At 49.5% G+C, this 21,514-nt stretch overlaps 1 protein-coding gene across 1 annotated transcript in view; it reads left to right on the top strand.

Annotated features, from left to right (window-relative positions):
• Positions 1-21,514, top strand: part of LOC135057079 (uncharacterized) — a 174,040-nt gene that overhangs the window by 23,987 nt on the left and 128,539 nt on the right. The window contains 4 exon segments of the mRNA XM_063962977.1: positions 3,236-3,314; positions 8,475-8,666; positions 9,319-9,436; positions 9,519-9,616. Coding sequence (XP_063819047.1) covers positions 3,237-3,314; positions 8,475-8,666; positions 9,319-9,436; positions 9,519-9,616 — 486 coding nt within the window. The 5' untranslated portion in view covers position 3,236.

The following is a 21,514-nucleotide window of genomic DNA, read 5'->3' as shown; positions in this document are numbered from 1 at the left end:
TCAAAACATCAATGCAATGGACATCAACGTTTTGGGGATTTTAACCCCTTTGTCAAGATGTGTGATAGAAATCACACATCTTGACAAAGGGGTTAAAATCCCCGAAACGTTGATGTCCATTGCATTGATGTTTTGAATACAAACATTGATTTTTTTCAAGACCCTGAGTGCCGCGGATCATTTCTACATATATATATATATATATATATATATATATATTACATACGTAGAAACAAAGTAGGCGGCACTCAGGAGACAGTATTACGGTGAAACCAACGGGTGCTTTACTTCAACGTTTCGGGGTTCAGGACCCCGTCTTCAGGACACACACAGTGAACAACGTGCAGAATAACAATCTAAATATCTTACCTGGCGCCTCCCTGGCCGTCCTCACCGCGCCTCCGCTCGGCTTCCGGGATCCAGGTTTCCGGTCCCGGATGCGATCACATGGCCAGATACCCGCTCACCATGCCGTCATCGGGGGGCGTGGGGGAGTGTTGCCAGGATACGCCTGACAACAATAGTGCAATCACATTATTAAGTGCATAAAAGACAGTGGATCATATAAAACATCATAAAACATATAAAAATATTATAAGACAGGCTAGCATTCACACTGCCTGAACAATTACTAGCAATTAGTGCCTACAACATAGACTACAAACAATAAATATATCACAGTGATACATGTGTGCTAATCCTTATAATACTAAGTGAATTAAAAACAATTAAACATTTTTAGCACAGTGTCCCGCGATCGCACAACTACAATTTGTCAGCTTGTGCGGCCTATCAGTTACTTTCTTGGGACCAATGGAATACTAGCTCGTCTACATTATTTAAATAATCCAATAATGGAATAAGACTATGTGATATTAAACGGAACCCATGTTCCATCAGTTCTGAATGGCCATTCACTGGTCTGTCACACACGGGTGTGAGCAAAGTGCCACAAAGTATTGCCTACATCTCTAACCCTGAAAGGAACCCTCAATTCCCCTAAGGTAGGTATAACCTGTGTATAACGGTCCTTTATATAAAATTACTCATCCCTAGGGATTCATTGAGTCCCTTCAGACTAAGTGTGTTGAGCATTAAAACCCACCTCGTTTCCAACTGGAGCAGATGTTTGGCCCTGTCACCCCCTCTGATTGCAAAGGGGGCCTGGTCTATAATGCGGTACCTCAGTGTAGCTAGGCTGTGCTTGGCTGCTGCAAAATGCCTGGCTACGGGTTGCTCACTTGTACCCGTATTCAGGGCTGCCCTAATGGCTGACCTATGTTGGGTCATTCTAACTTTAAAGCTACATTCAGTTTTCCCCACATAGTGTTGACCGCAGGGACATTTGAGCAGATATATCACAAACTTGGAATTACAATTGACCGAAACCCGGATACCAATCCTTTTACCAGTATATGGATGCTGGAATGAATCTCCAGGTATCAGGAAATTGCACGTGGTGCATCCACATTTGTAACAGCCTTTTTTCTGTCTCAGAAAATGTGTGGCTGTGACAGTTTTTTTTTTGAAACATCTGATTTAACCAGTGGACTCCTGAGATTTTTGCTCCTGGTATAACTGGGCATGAGTTTACTATTTTTAAACATCCATAATTCTGGGTCAGTTTGAATAATGGGCCACAGCTCTTTGGCTTTTTTAGTGGTGTATCTGCTAGCCGTATTGTATTGATTGACCCATGGAAAAATGTTCCCTTGGGCCTTCTTATCTTTACTTTCCAGTAGTTGCTGTCGTGGCTTGCTCAATGCTCTATGCCGAGACTGTTGTAGCAACTCAATGGGATATCCCCTATCAGAAAACTTGGATGTCATACTGTCAAGTTGTTTATCCCGTATGCTAGGGTCACTATTTATTCTGCATACTCTTAGCATCTGCGAATAAGGTAGACCATATATAGTGGCCTTAGGATGGAAACTGTCAAACCTTAATATAGTATTGCGGTCTGTTTCTTTTGTGTACATAGATGTGCTGATCACACCCTTCTCAACCGAGATCTGTAGATCTAAAAAATTGATCTGCTGGGTGTCCAACACCATGGTAAATTTGACTGGGCTGGAGGATGCATTATGTGCATTGATCATTTTCTCCAATTCGATTTTAGGTCCTGACCATATTACCAACAAATCATCAATGTACCTAGTATATAAAACCAGATGTTGCAAAATCATGGGTTGTGACAAAAATAAATCCTTATCCGTCTCCCACATAAATGTATTTGCAAACGAAGGGGGCCACACAGGACCCCATCGCACACCCTTTGAGCTGTAAATAAAATTAATTATCATACAAAATAATTATGTTTGAGCGTGAATTCTAATAATACCAAAAAGAAATCAGGATCTGGACCAGTGTATAGCGGATTATTGGTGATGAGGATTCTTACTGCCTGTATTCCCTGTTGATGTGGAATATAAATGAACACCTTTATCTCCATGGGTTTTAGACTAGGAATGTTAATATCTTAAATTCCTATCTGTCTGATCTTGTGTTGTGGTTAGCTATTGTTTCTGATTTTCTAAACAGCTTCGGTTCCTGGGTATTGTCACTTTGTTTGTTTTTGCTTTCAGGTGAGACAATGAAAATTCAGTACTCATTGTTTTAAATAGAAACTTGCCTATTTTAGTAACCAACTGTGTTTGCCTTCACCATAGAATTTCAAAGCTTAGTGTAAATAAGGCCATTGTATTTTAGTTTCTGGAAGTTTAATTTATGTGTGACTGACCTTCCTACTCTTTCCCTCCACATACGTCATATACAGTAAATACAGTTTAAACCTATATTCTGCTTCTGCATCTAACTATCCTCAGGAACATGCGATCTTCCTCAAACCAACACCAGAATGTTTCCCTTAAAATACCCTACAGCTGGATACCAAACATCACCTTATAGCCTTAGTCTGTCCCCTCTTATCCTGCAAAGGTGAATCCCTTTGTTCTGGAATCATTTAAACAGTTCTAACTTTCTGATGTGGTACAAGGGAGCTATATCTAAAATGTACACTATTTGGGTTAAATATGTAATGTTCTAATAACCCTCTATGCGTTCACAAACTCTACCGTAAATGCGCATACCACACGCTAAGGCGCATGGCCGTGGGGAGCTACTTTACGCAAATTGCGGATATGCGCCCACACAGCGGAATAAGTGCACGCGCAGCGGGCATGTGTGTGGGGTTAGTACATGGGGTATGCATTACAATATTTTTCAACTTTGACAGGATGAACAAGGACGGGAGTCACATGTCTGAGAGGATCCTAAATCTCACCCTGGAGATCATCTATCTGCTGACTGGGGAGGTGAGGGGATCTGGGAGTGTCACAGTGACATCACTTATATCTATAATAATAATACTAGGACATGACTGGGGAGGTGAGGGAATCTGGAAGTGTCGCAGTGACATCACTTATTTCTATAGTAATAATACAGGGACATGACTGGTGTAGGGATCTGGGAGCGTCACAGTGACGTCTCATATCTTTAGTAACAATAGAGGGACATGACTGGGGAGGTGAGTGAATCTGGGATATCACACATATATATATACTAGGTGCTTCATCGCGCCTTACGGGCGCTTTTCACACCGTGTGAAGGGGCTGCACCCCCTTAACCCCTTCACGCCTTTCTGGGGTTTAATATTTGTGGGAGATAGAGACACAGGGCGGTAGGGAGGGGATACAGAGATGCGGGGCAGTAGGGAGGAGGCAGAGAGAAGCAGGGCGGTAGGGAGGAGGCAGAGAGAGACTGGGCGGGAGGAAGGGGACAGAGAGAAGCGGCGGTAGGGAGGGGACACAGGCGCAGACCGGTAAGGAGGGGACGCAGAGAGGCGGGGCGATAGGGAGGGGACGCAGAGAGGCGGGTGATGGGGAGGGGACGCAGAGAGGCGGGCGATAGGGAGGGGACGCAGAGAGGCGGGATGGTAGGGAGGGGACGCAGAGAGGCGGGACGGTAGGGAGGGGACGCAGAGAGGCAGGGTGGTAGGAAGGGGACGAAGATAGGTGGGGCGGTAGGGAGGGGATACAGAGATGCGGGGCTATAGAGAGGGGATGCAGAGACATGGGGCGGTAGGGAGGGGACGCAGAGACATGGGGTGGTAGCGAGGGTATGCAGAGCGGTAGGGAGGGGACGCATAGAGGCGGGTGGTAGGGAGGGGACGCAGAGACGCGGGCGGTAGGGAGGGGACGCAGAGAGGTGGGTGGTAGGGAGGGGATAGAGAGACGCGGTGCGGCAGGGAGGGGATAGAGAGACGCGGGGCGGCAGGGAAGGGATAGAGAGACGCGTGGCAGCAGGGAGGGGATAGAGAGATGCGGGGTGGCAGGGAGGGGATAGAGAGAAGCGGGGCGGCAGGGAGGGGATAGAGAGACGCGGGGCGGCAATGAGGGGATAGAGAGACGCGGGGCGGCAATGAGGGGATAGAGAGACGCGGGGCGGCAGGGAGGGGATAGAGACGCAGGGAGGGGATAGAGAGACGCGGGGCGGCATGGAGGGGATAGAGAGACGCGGGGCGGCAGGGAGGTGATACAGAGATGCGGGGCGGTAGGGATGGTTCCCAGTGAGGAAGGTGATGGAAAGCAGGGAAAGTAGTGGAGGGTATGGACACCAGAAGCGGAGACCTAGGGAAGAGGAAGTGATATTGCATTGGTTAGATAGGGCAGTGAGCTGAGTCTGCTCCTGATTATTATAGGAAGGGTACAGAGAGGCAGGCCGGTAGGGAGGGGATGCAGAGACGTGAGGCGGCAGGGAAGGGATAGAGAGACGCGGGGCGGCAGGGAGGGGATAGAGAGACGCTGGGCGGCAGGGAGGGGATAGAGAGACGCGGGGCGGCAGGGAGGGGATAGAGAGACGCGGGGCGGCAATGAGGGGATAGAGACGTGGGCCGGCAGGGAGGGGATAGAGAGACGCGGGGTGGCAATGAGGGGATAGAGAGACGCGGGGCGGCAGGGAGGGGATAGAGAGACGCGGGGCGGTAGGGAGGTGATACAGATATGTGGGGCGGTAGGGATGGTTCCCAGTGAGGAAGTTGATGGAGAGCAGGGAAAGTAGTGGAGGGTATGGACACCAGAAGCGGAGACCTAGGGAAGAGGAAGTGATATTGCACTGGTTAGATAGGGCAGTGAGCTGAGTCTGCTCCTGATTATTATAGGAAGGGTACAGAGAGGCAGGCCGGTAGGGAGGGGATGCAGAGAGGTGGGGCGGTAGGCAGGGGACGCAGAGGGCAGTAGGGAAGGGACGCAGAGAGGTGGGGCGGTAGGCAGGGGACGCAGAGGGGAGTTAGGGAGGGGACGCAGAGAGAAGGGACGGTAGGGAGGGGACGCAGAGAGGCGGAGCGGTAGGGAGGGGACGCAGAGAGGCGGGCGGCAGGGAGGGGATAGAGAGACGCGGGGCGGCAGGGAGGGGATAGAGAGACGCGGGGCGGCAGGGAGGGGATAGAGAGACGCGGGACGGCAGGGAGGGGATAGAGAGACGCGGGACAGCAGGCAGGGGATAGAGAGACGCAGGGAGGGGATAGAGAGACTCGGCGCGGCAGGGAGGGGCTAGAGAGACGCGGGGCGGCAGGGAGGGGCTAGAGAGACGCTGGCGGCAGGGAGGGGATAGAGAGACACGGGGCGGCAGGAAGGGGATAGAGAAATGCGGGGCGGCAGGGAGGGGATAGAGAGACGCAGGGAGGGGATGGAGAGACACGGGGCAGCAGGGAGGGGATATAGAGACGCAGGGAGGTGATAGAGAGATGCGGGCGGCAGGGAGGGGATAGAGAGACGCGGGACGGTAGGGGGGTGATACAGAAATGTGGGGCGGTAGGGAGGGTCCCCAGTGAGGAAGGTGATGGAGAGCAGGGAAAGTAGTAGAGGGGATGGGATAGAGAGACGCGGGGCAGCAGGAATGGGATAGAGAGACGCGGGGCGACAGGGAGGGTATAGAGAGACGCGGGGAGGGGATAGAGAGACTCGGGGTGCCAGGGAGGAGATAGAGAGACGCGGGGAGGGGATAGAGAGACTCGGGGTGGCAGGGAGGGGATAGAGAGACGCGGGCGGCAGGGAGGGGATAGAGAGACGCGGGGCGGCAGGGAGGGGTTAGAGAGACGCGTGGCGGCAGAGAGGGGATAGAGAGACGCGGGGCGACAGGGAGGGGATAGAGAGACGTGGGGTGACAGGGAGGGGATAGAGAGACGCGGGGCGACAGGGAGGGGATAGAGAGACGCGGGGCGACAGGGAGGGGATAGAGAGATGAGGGATGGCAGGCAGGGGATAGAAAGACGCATGGAGGGGATAGAGAGACTCTGGCGGCAGGGAGGGGATAGAGAGATGCGTGGAGGGGATAGAGAGACGCGGGGCGACGGAGGGGATAGAGAGACGCGGGGCGGTAGGGAGGGGATAGAGAGACAGGCGCCAGGGAGGGGATAGAGAAATGCGGTGCGGCAGGGAGGGGATAGAGAGACGCAGGGAGGTGATAGAGACACGGGTGGCAGGGAGGGGATATAGAGATGCGGGGTGGCAGGGAAGGGATAGAGAGACACGGAGCAGCAGGGAGGGGATAGAGAGACGCAGGGAGGGGATAGAGAGACGCGGGGCGGCAGGGAGGGGGTAGAGAGACGCAGGGCGGCAGGGAGGTGATAGAGACGCGGGCGGCAGGGAGAAGATAGATAGATGCGGGCGGCAGGGAGAAGATAGATAGATGCGGGCGGCAGGGAAGGGATAGAGAGACGCGGGGCGGCAGGGAGGGGATAGAGAGACGCGGGGCGGCAGGGAAGGGATAGAGAGACGCGAGATGGCAGGGAGGGGATAGAGAGACGCGGGGCGGTAGGGAGTTGATACAGAGATGCGGGGCAGTAGGGAGGGTCCCCAGTGAGGAAGGTGATGGAGAGCAGGGAAAGTAGTGGAGGGGATGGACACCAGAAGCGGAGACCTAGGGAACAGGGAAGAGGAAGTGATATTGCACTGGTTAGATAGGGCAGTGAGCTGGGTCTGCTCCTGATTATTATTGTTATCCTTTATTTATATGGCGCCACAAAGGTTCCGCAGTGCCCAATTACAGAGTACATAAACAAATAAACAGGAAAACAACAACTTACAGTTGATGACAGTACAGGTTGATTATCCCATATCCAAATATTCAGAATTACAGACTTTTTTGAGTGAGAGTGAGATAGTGAAACCTTTGTTTTTTGATGGCTCAATGTACACACACTTTATTTAATGCACAAAGTTGTACAAAATATTGGCTAAAATGACCTTCAGGCTGTGTTATAAGGTGTATATGTAACATAAATGCATTCTGTGCTTAGATTTAGGTCCCATCACCATAATATCTCATTATGGTATGCAATTATTCCAAAATACGGAAATATCCGATATCTAAAATTCCTCTGTCCCAAGCATTTTGGATAAGGCATACTCAACCTGTATAGGACAAGTAGAGGGTAAATACACATAGTTACATCAGCAGATGACACTGGAATAAGTATCAGGTGGCAGAAGACTGCTGGATGTGGTACAGTTGAAGATTATTAAAGTAAGAAAAGGATAAGCACATGAGGGAAGAGGGCCCTGCTCGTGTGAGCTTACATTCCAAAGGGGAGAGGTAGACAGACATGGGTGACACAGATGGGGTACATAGAGAGCGTGGATACAGGTTAAGTATGGTGGGGCCTGGTGGATGTGACCAGTGGTGACAGCGTGACCCCACACACATCACCGGGGTGGCAGAGCTCTCTCCTGGCCCCCAGCTCGCACCTGGCACTCTCACCTGTGGCGTTGGTGCAGCGTTCCGGTGTCACCGTCCACAGTCTCACCCACTCCGTCCGTGTGATTCCCCGTCTCAGAGCTGTCGGGCCGGCAGTCCAGGCTCTGTGGTGTGGAGTCCGGGCCTCTGGCAATGGTGTGTGCGGAGGAGGTGGCGGGTCTCTGTACGCGGCGCAGGGAGGGCTATGAAAGCCTTCTCCTGCGCTACCCATCCCTCCTAATGTGTATGGCGGCAGCAGTTGTTGTTGTTCACCCGGCGCCGCGGCCTGGGAGTCGAAGTTGCTGATGGCGTAAGTGGTGAGATGGACAGGCAGCAGGAGCAGAGACTTGCTGCACATGTGGTGGGTGGGCTCTGTGACTCCGCCCAGTGTTAGAGGGCCAGGCACAGAGTCACAGGGCTATTATGTAGGAGATATATAGTAACAATAAAGGGACATGACAATAGAGGTGAGGGGATCTGGGAGCGTCCCAGTGACATCACTTATATCTATAGTAATAATACAGGGACATTACTGGGGAGGTGATGGGATCTGGGAGTATCACAGTTACAACACATATCTACAGTAATAATACAGTGACCTGACTGGGGAGATGAGGGGATCTGGGAGCGTCACAGTGACATTATTTATATCTATAGTAATAATACAGGGACATGACTGGGGAGGTGAGCGGGATATGGGAGTGTATGCAGTAATATTTGGTGTCTTTCACAATATAAAGGATTACACCATAGTGAGGAAGATATCTGTTGAATGTGAGACACCCAGCAGCCTTCCCGTTGTGTCAGGAGTACTGAGCAGGACCCAGAGCCCCATCACGGTGCTTCCACCTCACTCACTGATACATGAGAGACACAATGACCAGAAGATCCTGGAACTCACCAACAAGATCATTCAGCTGCTGACTGGAGAGGTGACTGCTGGGAATGGGACATTATACAGTAACACCAGGGGACGTGTCTGGGTGATGACTGGAGAGGTGACTGCTGGGAATGGACCATTATACAGTAAAACAAGGGGACGTGTCTGGGTGATGACTGGAGAGGTGACTGCTGGGAATGGGGCATTATACAGTAACACCAGGGAATGTGTCTGGGTGATGACTGGAGAGGTGACTGCTGGGAATGGGACATTATACAGTAACACCAGGGGATGTGTCTGGGTGATGACTGAAGAGGTGACTGCTGGGAATGGGGCATTATACAGTAACACCAGGGGATGTGTCTGGGTGATGACTGGAGAGGTGACTGCTGGGAATGGGACATTATACAGTAACACCAGGGGACGTGTCTGGGTGATGACTGGAGAGGTGACTGCAGGGAATGGGACATTATACAGTAACACCGGGGAATGTGTCTGGGTGATGACTGAAGAGGTGACTGCTGGGAATGGGGCATTATACAGTAACACCAGGGGATGTGTCTGGGTGATGACTGGAGAGGTGACTGCTGGGAATGGGACATTATACAGTAACACCAGGGGATGTGTCTGGGTGATGACTGTATCATTGTGTGTGTCAGGTTCCTATAAGGTGTCAGGATGTCACTGTCTATGTCTCCATGCAGGAGTGGGAGAATATAGAGGAACACAGGGGTCTGTACAAGGACGTGATGATGGAGAATCACCGGCCCCTCACATCACTGGGTAAGAGGAGACTGTCATGTATTGTACAGGGGAGAGCAGGTATGGGGGGCCCCTATATACACACACATCACCTGATAATCACATATATACACTGTACTCAGTCACTGTGTGTCTCCTACAGATGGGCCCAGTAACAGAGATACCCCAGAGAGATGTCCCCGTCCTCTGTATTCCCAGGATTGTACAGAGGAGAATCACAGTACCCCACAGGAGGATCAGGTAGGTGGGATTTAGGGTCTCCCCAATATAGCAAAGTGACGGTCACTGTATCAGTCATACCAGGTGATAATGAGACACAGGGAAAGCAGAGTAATTGGGGGGTCTCTGGCCCCATACACCACAGTAGGACCCTGATAACAACATGAAAACATCTATCCCTGTATAAGAAAGCAGATGGGGATCACAGATGTATTGTACATGTGTCACAAAGTGTAATATGTGAGAAATATATCTGGGCAATTAGTTCTATTGTGTTATTTCTCTTAAATATTTTTCTCTGACGTCCTAGTGGATGCTGGGACTCCGTAAGGACCATGGGGAATAGCGGCTCCGCAGGAGACAGGGCACAAGAATAAAAGCTTTAGGATCAGGTGGTGTGCACTGGCTCCTCCCCCTATGACCCTCCTCCAATCTTCAGTTAGATTTTTGTGCCCGAACGAGAAGGGTGCAGGCTAGGTGGGTCTCCTGAGCTGCTTAGAATAAAAGTTTATTTTAGGTTTTTTATTTTCAGTGAGTCCTGCTGGCAACAGGCTCACTGCATCGTGGGACTAAGGGGAGAAGAAGCGAACTCACCTGCGTGCAGAGTGGATTGGGCTTCTTAGGCTACTGGACATTAGCTCCAGAGGGACGATCACAGGTTCAGCCTGGATGGGTCCCGGAGCCGCGCCGCCGGCCCCCTTACAGAGCCAGAAGAACGAAGAGGTCCGGTGAAATCGGCGGCAGAAGACGGTCCTGTCTTCAGACTAAGGTAGCGCACAGCACCGCAGCTGTGCTCCATTGCTCTCAGCACACTTCACACTCCGGTCACTGAGGGTGCAGGGCGCTGGGGGGGGAGCGCCCTGAGACGCAATATAAACAGATAATACCTTAGGTTGGCAAAAGAATACATCACATATAGCTCCTGGGCTATATGGATGTATTTTATCCCCTGCCATTTTACACAGAAAAAGCGGGAGATAAGGACGTCGTGAAGGGGCGGAGCCTATCTCCTCAGCACACAAGCGCCATTTTCCCTCACAGCTCCGCTGGAAGGACGGCTCCCTGACTCTCCCCTGCAGACCTGCTACAGAATCAGGGTAAAAAAGAGAAGGGGGGGCACTATTGGCAGCTAATTAATAATAATAAAGCAGCTATAAAGGGAATAACACTTATATAAGGTTATCCCTGTATATATATATATAGCGCTTGGTGTGTGCTGGCAGACTCTCCCTCTGTCTCTCCAAAGGGCTAGTGGGGTCCTGTCCTCTATCAGAGCATTCCCGGTGTGTGTGCTGTGTGTCGGTACGTGTGTCTCGACATGTATGAGGAGGAAAATGATGTGGAGGCGGAGCAATTGCCTGGGTTAGTGATGTCACCCCCTAGGGAGTCGACACCTGACTGGATGATCGTATTTAAAGAATTACGTGACAATGTCAGCACTTTGCAAAAAACTGTTGACGACATGAGACAGCCGGCAAATCAATTAGTGCCTGTCCAGGCGTCTCAGACACCGTCAGGGGCCCTAAAACGCCCGTTACCTCAGTGGGTCGACACAGACCCAGACACAGATACTGAGTCTAGTGTCGACGGTGAGGAGACAAACGTAATGTCCAGTAGGGCCACACGTTACATGATCACGGCAATGAAGGAGGCATTGAACATTTCTGACACTACAAGTACCACAAAGAAGGGTATTATGTGGGGTGTGAAAAAACTACCAATAGTTTTTCCTGAGTCAGATGAAATAAATGAGGTGTGTGATAAAGCGTGGGTTTCCCCCGACAAAAAACTGCTAATTTCTAATAAATTATTGGCACTATATCCTTTCCCGTCAGAGGTTAGGACACGTTGGGAAACACCCCCTAGGGTAGATAAGGCGCTCACACGCTTATCAAAACAAGTAGCGTTACCGTCTCCGGATACGGCCACCCTAAAAGAACCAGCTGATAGAAGGCTGGAAAATATCCTAAAAAGTATATACACACATACTGGTGTTCTACTGCGACCAGCAATCGCTTCAGCCTGGATGTGCAGTGCTGGAGTCGCATGGTCGGATTCCCTGACTGAAAATATTGATACCCTGGATAGGGACAATATATTGTTAACTGTAGAGCATTTGAAGGATGCATTACTATATATGCGTGATGCACAGAGGGATATTTGCACCCTGGCATCAAGAGTAAGTGCTATGTCCATTTCTGCCAGAAGAGCGTTATGGACGCGACAGTGGTCAGGGGATGCGGATTCCAAACGACATATGGAAGTATTGCCGTATAAAGGGGAGGAGTTATTTGGGGCTGGTCTATCGGACCTGGTGGCCACGGCAACGGCTGGAAAATCCACCTTTTTACCCCAGGTCACCTCACATCAGCAGAAAAGACACCGTCTTTTCAAACTCAGTCCTTTCGTTCCCATAAGTACAAGCGAGCAAAAGGCCACTCTTTTCTGCCCCGGGGTAGAGGAAGAGGAAAAAGACTGCACCATGCAGCCGCTTCCCAGGAGCAGAAGCCCTCCCCTGCTTCTGCCAAGTCTTCAGCATGACGCTGGGGCTTTACAAGCAGACTCAGACATGGTGGGGGCCCGTCTCAAGAATTTCAACGCGCAGTGGGCTCACTCGCAAGTGGACCCCTGGATTCTACAGGTAGTATCGCAGGGGTACAAACTGGAATTCGAGGCATTTCCCCCTCGCCGGTTCCTGAAGTCTGCTCTACCAACGTCTCCCTCCGACAGGGAGGCAGTTTTGGAAGCCATTCACAAGCTGTATTCCCAGCAGGTGATAATCAAGGTACCCCTCCTACAACAGGGAAAGGGGTATTATTCCACGCTGTTTGTGGTACCGAAGCCGGACGGCTCGGTGAGACCAATTTTAAATCTGAAATCCTTGAACACTTACATAAAAAGGTTCAAATTCAAGATGGAGTCACTCAGAGCATTGATAGCGAACCTGGAAGAAGGGGACTATATGGTGTCTCTGGACATCAAAGATGCTTATCTCCACGTCCCAATCTACCCTTCTCACCAAGGGTACCTCAGGTTTGTAGTACAAAACTGTCATTATCAGTTTCAGACGCTGCCGTTTGGGTTGTCCACGGCACCTCGGGTCTTTACCAAGGTAATGGCCGAAATGATGATTCTTCTTCGAAGAAAAGGCATCTTAATTATCCCTTACTTGGACGATCTCCTGATAAGGGCAAGGTCCAGGGAACAGTTAGAAGTCGGAGTAGCACTATCTCAGGTAGTGTTACGTCAGCACGGGTGGATCCTAAATATTCCAAAATCGCAGCTGATTCCAACGACACGTCTACTGTTCCTAGGAATGATTCTGGACACAGTCCAGAAGAAGGTGTTTCTCCCGGAGGAGAAGGCCAGGGAGTTATCCGAGCTAGTCAGGAACCTCCTAAAACCGGGCCAGGTGTCAGTGCATCAGTGCACGAGGGTCCTGGGAAAAATGGTGGCTTCTTACGAAGCGATTCCATTCGGAAGATTCCATGCAAGAACGTTTCAGTGGGATCTACTGGACAAATGGTCCGGATCGCATCTTCAGATGCATCAGCGGATAACCTTGTCGCCAAGGACAAGGGTGTCTCTTCTGTGGTGGCTGCAGAGTGCTCATCTACTAGAGGGCCGCAGATTTGGCATTCAGGATTGGATCCTGGTGACCACGGATGCCAGCCTGAGAGTCTGGGGAGCAGTCACACAGGGAAGAAATTTCCAGGGCTTTGTGGTCAAGCATGGAAACATCTCTTCATATAAACATTCTGGAACTAAGGGCCATTTACAATGCCCTAAGTCAAGCGAAACCCCTGCTTCAGGGTCAGGCGGTATTGATCCAATCGGACAACATCACGTCAGTCGCCCACGTAAACAGACAGGGCGGCACGAGAAGCAGGAGGGCAATGGCAGAAGCTGCAAGGATTCTTCGCTGGGCGGAAAATCATGTGATAGCACTGTCAGCAGTGTTCATTCCGGGAGTGGACAACTGGGAAGCAGACTTCCTCAGCAGACACGACCTTCACCCGGGGGAGTGGGGACTTCACCCAGAAGTCTTCCACCTGATTGTAAACCGTTGGGAAAAACCAAAGGTGGACATGATGGCGTCCCGTCTAAACAAAAAACTAGACAGATATTGCGCCAGGTCAAGGAACCCTCAGGCAATAGCGGTGGACGCTCTGGTAACGCCGTGGGTGTACCAGTCAGTGTATGTGTTCCCTCCTCTGCCTCTCATACCAAAAGTACTGAGAATCATAAGAAGGAGAGGAGTAAGAACTATACTCGTGGTTCCGGATTGGCCAAGAAGGACTTGGTACCCGGAACTTCAAGAGATGCTCACGGACGAACCGTGGCCTCTACCTCTAAGAAAGGACCTGCTCCAGCAGGGGCCTTGTCTGTTCCAAGACTTACCGTGGCTGCGTTTGACGGCATGGCGGTTGAACGCCGGATCCTGAAGGAAAAAGGCATTCCAGATGAAGTCATCCCTACCCTGGTCAAAGCCAGGAAGGACGTAACCGTAAAACATTATCACCGCATTTGGCGAAAATATGTTGCGTGGTGTGAGGCCAAGAAGGCCCCTACAGAGGAATTTCAACTGGGTCGTTTCCTACATTTCCTGCAAACAGGACTATCTATGGGCCTAAAATTAGGGTCCATTAAAGTTCAAATTTCGGCCCTGTCGATTTTCTTCCAGAAAGAACTGGCTACAGTGCCTGAAGTTCAGACTTTTGTAAAAGGGGTACTGCATATACAGCCTCCTTTTGTGCCTCCAGTGGCACCTTGGGATCTCAATGTTGTGTTGAGTTTCCTAAAGTCACATTGGTTTGAACCACTCACCACTGTGGACTTAAAATATCTCATATGGAAGGTGACGATGCTGTTAGCCCTGGCTTCAGCCAGGCGTGTGTCAGAATTGGCGGCTTTATCATATAAAAGCCCTTACTTAATTTTTCATTCTGACAGGGCAGAATTGAGGACTCGTCCTCAATTTCTCCCTAAGGTGGTTTCTGCATTTCACATGAACCAACCTATCGTGGTACCTGCGGCTACTAGGGACTTGGAGGACTCCAAGTTGCTTGACGTGGTCAGGGCCCTGAAAATATATGTTTCCAGGACGGCTGGAGTCAGAAAATCTGACTCGCTGTTTATCCTGTATGCACCCAATAAACTGGGTGCTCCTGCTTCTAAGCAGACGTTTGCTCGTTGGATTTGTAGTACAATTCAGCTTGCACATTCTGTGGCAGGCCTGCCACAGCCAAAATCGGTAAAAGCCCATTCCACAAGGAAAGTGGGCTCATCTTGAGCGGCTGCCCGAGGGGTCTCGGCTTTACAACTTTGCAGAGCAGCTACTTGGTCAGGGGCAAACACGTTTGCTAAATTCTACAAATTTGATACCCTGGCTGAGGAGGACCTGGAGTTCTCTCATTCGGTGCTGCAGAGTCATCCGCACTCTCCCGCCCGTTTGGGAGCTTTGGTATAATCCCCATGGTCCTTACGGAGTCCCAGCATCCACTAGGACGTCAGAGAAAATAAGATTTTACTTACCGATAAATCTATTTCTCGTAGTCCGTAGTGGATGCTGGGCGCCCATCCCAAGTGCGGATTGTCTGCAATACTTGTATATAGTTATTGTTACAAAAATTCGGGTTATTATTGTTGTGAGCCATCTTTTCAGAGGCTCCTTTTCGTTTTATCATACTGTTAACTGGGTTCAGATCACGAGTTGTACGGTGTGATTGGTGTGGCTGGTATGAGTCTTACCCGGGATTCAATATCCTTCCTTATTATGTACGCTCGTCCGGGCACAGTATCCTAACTGAGGCTTGGAGGAGGCTCATAGGGGGAGGAGCCAGTGCACACCACCTGATCCTAAAGCTTTTATTCTTGTGCCCTGTCTCCTGCGGAGCCGCTATTCCCCATGGTCCTTACGGAGTCCCAGCATCCACTACGGACTACGAGAAATAGATTTATCGGTAAGTAAAATCTTATTATTTCATTTATATATAACGGCACCTAAACATTTTATCTGATAGCGATTATATTAATTACAAATGTATTGCTTTTCAAATGTCAGGGGTACAAATAAGGCAAATGGACTGGAAGGGGGAACCCAGCGGGATATGACTGAGAACCATTGCACTATATGGTCTGTACAGAGCTGTGTGTCTAATACTCTGATAGTCTCCTGATTACTATGAGTAATGATGTCCGGCATTAATAACGCATTCATTTCTGCAGCGGGGTACACTGTGTTCCACAGGGAATACATTGGGGTGTAGAGATGGATCTTGATCCAGAGGCACCAACAGGCTAAAGCTTTAGACTTTCCCAGAATGCATTGCAGGGGCCTCCTCTATAACCCCGCCTCCAGGCACTGAGAGCTCAGTTTTTGAGTTCGGGCCAAGTAGATCACTTAAGAGAGGGACTGCGCTGGGCAACACTGAAAAAAGCTTTAAGAAGACTTCAAGGGACACATTACTTGCATGTCAGAGTAAGATTCTGTGCTGCGGCTACATCACCTCCACAGCGGCGTCGCATACTCCCGCTGGCTGTATTCCCGGGTACTTGCGGCAGAGGCGCTCCGGTTATAGGCACACCATCGAAGATGCTCTCCTGGTTCGCATTGCTGCTACTGATGGGCGGAGGTAAGAAGGTCCCCCAGGCGGGACACGCCATTACATCGCGTTGCAGTCTAAGGAGTCTGACCGCAACGCTGGCATGGACACTGTAACAGAGCAGGGACCCCACTATATCCACCAGGGCATGGGAGCACAGGTCAGGTAGTAAAATATCCTTTTTAATAAGGCTCCATAGTACCCGGTGGTGAGAACCAGCATAGGGGATAAGGCGCTTGTCCTGTAGTCTCCCCCCCCCCCCGCCTCCGGGCGCTATTTACTGCTGTTGTTCCCGCCCTGGAGCTGCCTCACACTCTCCCTCACTCCCCTGACTGAGACGCTGGGCGCCATCTTCTCTGAGTAGCTGTGGCCGGTCTCCGGGACTCCAGGGCAAGTTCTCCTCTGTAAAACCGCCTGTACATCAGCGCTGTGATTTTACAGACACTTAAGTATTCTACATGTCATTTTAAGACAGTGTTCGTTAAGAACAATTGTACTTCTACCAGAATATATTGTACGAGTATTCTGATATATACATCCGGTCTCATATATAGAGATATATATAGATATTTAGATATTGTCATGTTTAAATACAGAAAGGAGGATCACAAATTATATGTGATCTAAGGTGTGGTGATTACCAACAGGAATAATCACCAATAATGTTTTCAAGTGACTGTTCATATATAATTTTGTATTCTTTCAGCTTAGATGTGACAAAATGGATGACAGGCAATGTTCTGCGTTTAACCTCCATACATCTAGGCTGGGGGACCATAATGTTAGGGATGAAAGCAATGACATGTGCAATGACCAGACCAGAGGTTATAAACTCTGATAAAAGGGAGATGGCTCGATCAGTTACCTGATGGAAAGTAAAAGAAGTCCACATGTTTAGAAAACTAAGCCACTAAACTTCCTGGCTAGTCATAAAGCTGTCCAGGGGTGACAAGGTGCAGATCCTCACAAACCTCACTCTCTTTGAATGAGATTTCAATGCTACACCCCCTCCCCTTCTCCTGTGTTTCTTTCTATCACCAACAATATGTAAAGATGGTGTATGTTTAGTGTCCAGCAGGGAAGTAGTTAAAAATCCCAATTGTGGGGGCTGCTGGAGACTGCATCTGTCTCCCTCATGAAAAGAGAAAGTGTGATCTCTTGAGGACTCAACAATACGTTGGAGATGACCTAAGTTATTCTGTGAATTCCCCCACAACAGAAACAACTAAAGTCATTTGAGTAAGTGAATTAGGGTTTTCAAAATATTCTTAATAATCTTTGTACCCTTTGTGTAACTAAAGGTAGGAAGTATTCTTGAAATTAAAATTCTAATTTTAGTTCTGATTCTGTGATTCTTATGAACTCAGGGCCTGTGTGGCTCACGTCTACCTGTTTTTCTAAGTATTGCAGTGTGTGTGTGACAGGTAAAGCTAAAGCTAAAGACGCCTGCAACGTCCTTAATACGTTGAAAAGTCTTTGCTGGTGTACTAGTCCTGTGCAGTTTTATTGTCTGACTAAAATAATTATCTTCATTGTTAATGTGACTTTGTGTGCCTGTATCTGCTGTGTGGATTTCACTTTCAGTGTATCCCAGCTATAGCTATCACTGTATTCTGTACCCTAAGGGACTAGGTGCGTCAGGGTCTCATACTGTATATAGTGCTGCGCAGTATTTACAGTTAAGTGTATTCTACTGTGTACTCAGTCACCTAATACCGCATTTGTTCTCTGTTTTGTGTACTGTGTACATTAATTTGGGGGATTTATTTGCAGGTATTGTATTTTGTCTGGCTATATCGTACTCATGGTTACATTTACCATAATGTCTAACACAGGACAGGAAATCCGCGGACGCTCCTGTATTATGCAGCGCTTGCGCCAAGGATTTGCCAGAGGGGTAAGCTTTGAATGATAGTCTGTGAAATATGTGCCATATATCTCCCAGTCAGTCCGCAGCTCCTGCAGCCAATCAGGAGCCACCTTGGGCGGCGTTCTCAACTATGCTCAATATGCTTGTGACATGCCTTACGCCCCTTATGGGACCTCCTGTGCCATTACAGCCACATATTGTCCCTGTGATGAATCCGCCTTGGGCGGATACTTTGTCTACTCAGTTGCAAAAACTGAAACAATCTCTGGTTAGACAAAAACCTACCCCATGTCCCTCTGGTGTCAAGGGGTCTTCTAAGTGGGCCGCTTCCTCCTCACAATCCACTAATCTCTCGGAAGACTCTTCTGATGAGGATGGGGAGTATACTGACCCGTCAGACACTGATACAACTGCTTCAGACGAGGACTCTACGACTCAGGTTGATGTCCCTGACCTAGTGGAGGCTATTAAGCAGATTCTACAAATCGATGATTATGTAGATCCCACTACTGTGTCTAAGAAACCTGATAAGTTTAAACGTCAGAAGATAACTAAGGTATCATTACCGCGTTCTGACCATTTAGTAGACATACGTCTAGAACCCTGGCCTTTTCCAGGAAATAAATTCTCCCTTTCTAAAACGATGCTCGCTCGTTATCCTCTCCCTGCTGAGTTGTGTAACAAGTGGGAAAATTCACAGCCTGTGGATTCCCATGTCATCCATCTTGTGGTGTCATCTACACTGCCTGTCACCACTGTCACCTCACTGAAGGAACCAACAGATAAGTGAGTGGAGGGATGCCTGAAGTCTATTTACTCCCTTACAGGTGCTGTACATAGACCCACTATTGCAGCCTCCTGGGCTGCAAAAGGAATTGAAGCATGCGTTCAGGCAATAGAGGAAGAGCTGCCTCAGGATATATCTGACATTGCCAGACAATACCTGTCTCATATTACCACCGCCTCCCATTAAATTCATGAGGCGTCCTCGGAGGCAGGTGTGTTGGCTGCCAAGGCATTGACTACGTCCATCCTGGCTCTCCATATTCTGTGGTTGAGGCCATGGAAGGTGGACCTGGACTCCAAAAAGACTTTGAAGGTACTCCCTTTTAAGCAGCTGCAAAGACTGCATATCTCCTGAATACTAATCCTTTGCACAGAAGGCAAAAGGTTCCAATTTTTTGCTCCTTTTGACTCCAAGGGAAAGCTAAAGGTCAGGCATACCCAAGACAATCTCGTGCTCCCAAAACCACTAAGCCCAAAGCAGAACAATCCTGAGCTGCCCGTCAGCCTGCTTCTAAACAAGATAAGCCTGGTGCATGACTGGGTTTGTCTCCCCCTGGGGGATCCCAGGTTGGGAGGCCGACTTCTGTGGTACGCAGTGTCATTCAAGAGACATCCCCCTCACCAGTTCTGCACAATGGTTATTCCTTTGGATCCGTTGAAGGCGCAAGCTCTACAGCTGGTTGTGCGTTCCCTCCTGGATACAGGAGTGGTAGTGCCGGTACCTCTTCCCAGAGAGGAGGAAAATACTACTCAACCCTGTTTCTAGTCCCGAAACCCAATTGCATTTCTGGCCTATACTCCACCTTAAATCACTGAACAAGTTTGTGAGAGTGTCCAAGTTCCGTATGGAAATGCTGCGCTCAATTGTACTGTCCATGGAACCCTCAGATTATATGGATGGTATCCCTGGATATACAAGATGCTTATCTGCACACACCTATTGCCATACATATCGCATCAGCAATATCTGCAGTTTGCTATTAGCAACCCTCACTATCAACTCCAGGCTCTGCCGTTTGGACTGGCCACAGCTCCTTGGAACTTTACCAAGGTTATGGTCGTGATAACGGCCTATCTCCATCTTCAGGGTGTCATGATCCTGCCGTATCAGGACGACTTGCTGATTCTGGCGAACTCCCAAGATGTCCTACTCAGTCATCTACAACTGATAGTAAACTTCCTACAAGCCCACGGGTGACTCGTCAACTGGAAGAAGTCCTCACTGTTCCCTGCTCGGAGCATGGTGCACTGGGGGCACTGCTGGACACACACAGTCAATGGCTGTTTCTGTCTCCAGAGAAGGTCCTGAAACTTCAGGACAGGATCAGATACTTCCTCTCTCGCCCAAGAGTGTCAATACACTCGGCGATGCAAGTACTAGGCCTCATGGTGTCGGCTTTCGACATGGTAGAGTACGCTCAGTTTCACTCCCGCCCCCTACAGAGGTTGATTCTTTCCAAGAGGGCTCCCCTACCTCATCGGATCATGTCCTAAATGATCTCCTTGACTCTGAAGGTTCATCTGTCACTGACCTGGTGGCGACAAGACCAACAGTTTAGCAAGGGCCGTCCCTTCTACTGACTATGGACGCCAGTCTCAGGGGTTGGGGCACGGTGTTGGAGCAACACTCTTTCCAGGTTCGGTGGACCAAGGAGGAATCACTCCTCCCGATAAACATTTTGGAATTGTGGGCAGTGCTCAGTGCTTTGTCTCTCGCCCTGCCTCTTATGCAGAAAAGGCCTGTTTAAGTACGGTCAGACAATGCCACCACGGTGGCGTACATAAACCATCAAGGCGGCACTTGAAGTCGCATGGCAATGATGTAAGTGTCAAAAATCCTTAGTTGGGTGGAACACCATCTGCCAGCGATATATCGGCAGTGTTCATTCCGGGAGTCCTCCACTGGGAAGCAGATTTCCTCAGTCGTCAAGACATACACGCGGGAGAGTGGAGTCTTCATCCAAAGTCTTTTAACTCCTAGTGGACAGGTGGGGTTTACCAGATATAGACCTGATGGCGTCTCGACACAATCACAAAGTTCCGGTCTTTGAATCAAGAACCAGGGATCCTCAAGCACTGTTTGTGGATGCACAGGCAATTCCATGGAACTTTCGCTGCCCTACGTGTTCCCTCTGGTGTCACTCCTGCCCAGGATAATACGGAAGTTCAAACAAGAAAAATACTACTTCTAGTTGCTCCAGTGTGGCCCAGACAGCATTGGTTCTCAGACCTGCAGGGTCTATCAATAGAGCGTCCTCTTCTACTTCCTCAGCGACCAGACCTCCTCGTTCAGGGCCCTTGTGTCTACCCGGACCTGGCCAGACTGGCTTTGATGGCGTGGCTCTTGAAGCTTCACTCCTGAGGGCCAAAGGATTCTCCAAGGTGGTTATCCAAACTATGCTAAAGGCCTGCAAACCGGCCTCTGCACGGATTTATTATAGGGTCTGGAATTCTTACTTCACCTGGTGTGCTGCTAAGAATTACGATGCTTACAAATTTAGTACTTCCAGACTTCTGTCTTTTTTTGCAACAAGACCTGGATTTCTGACTTTGTCTGGCCTCCCTCTAGGTTCACATAGCTGCCTTGTCGGTGTGGTTTCAGAGAAAAATTGCGTCTCTACCTGACGTTCATACATTCACTAAGGGCATATTACGGAT

This window comes from Pseudophryne corroboree, chromosome 3 (assembly GCF_028390025.1).
Source record: "Pseudophryne corroboree isolate aPseCor3 chromosome 3, aPseCor3.hap2, whole genome shotgun sequence".
Taxonomy (NCBI): domain Eukaryota; kingdom Metazoa; phylum Chordata; class Amphibia; order Anura; family Myobatrachidae; genus Pseudophryne; species Pseudophryne corroboree.
The sequence above is the reverse complement of the archived record's forward strand: the minus strand, read 5'-3'. Positions and strand labels throughout refer to the sequence as shown.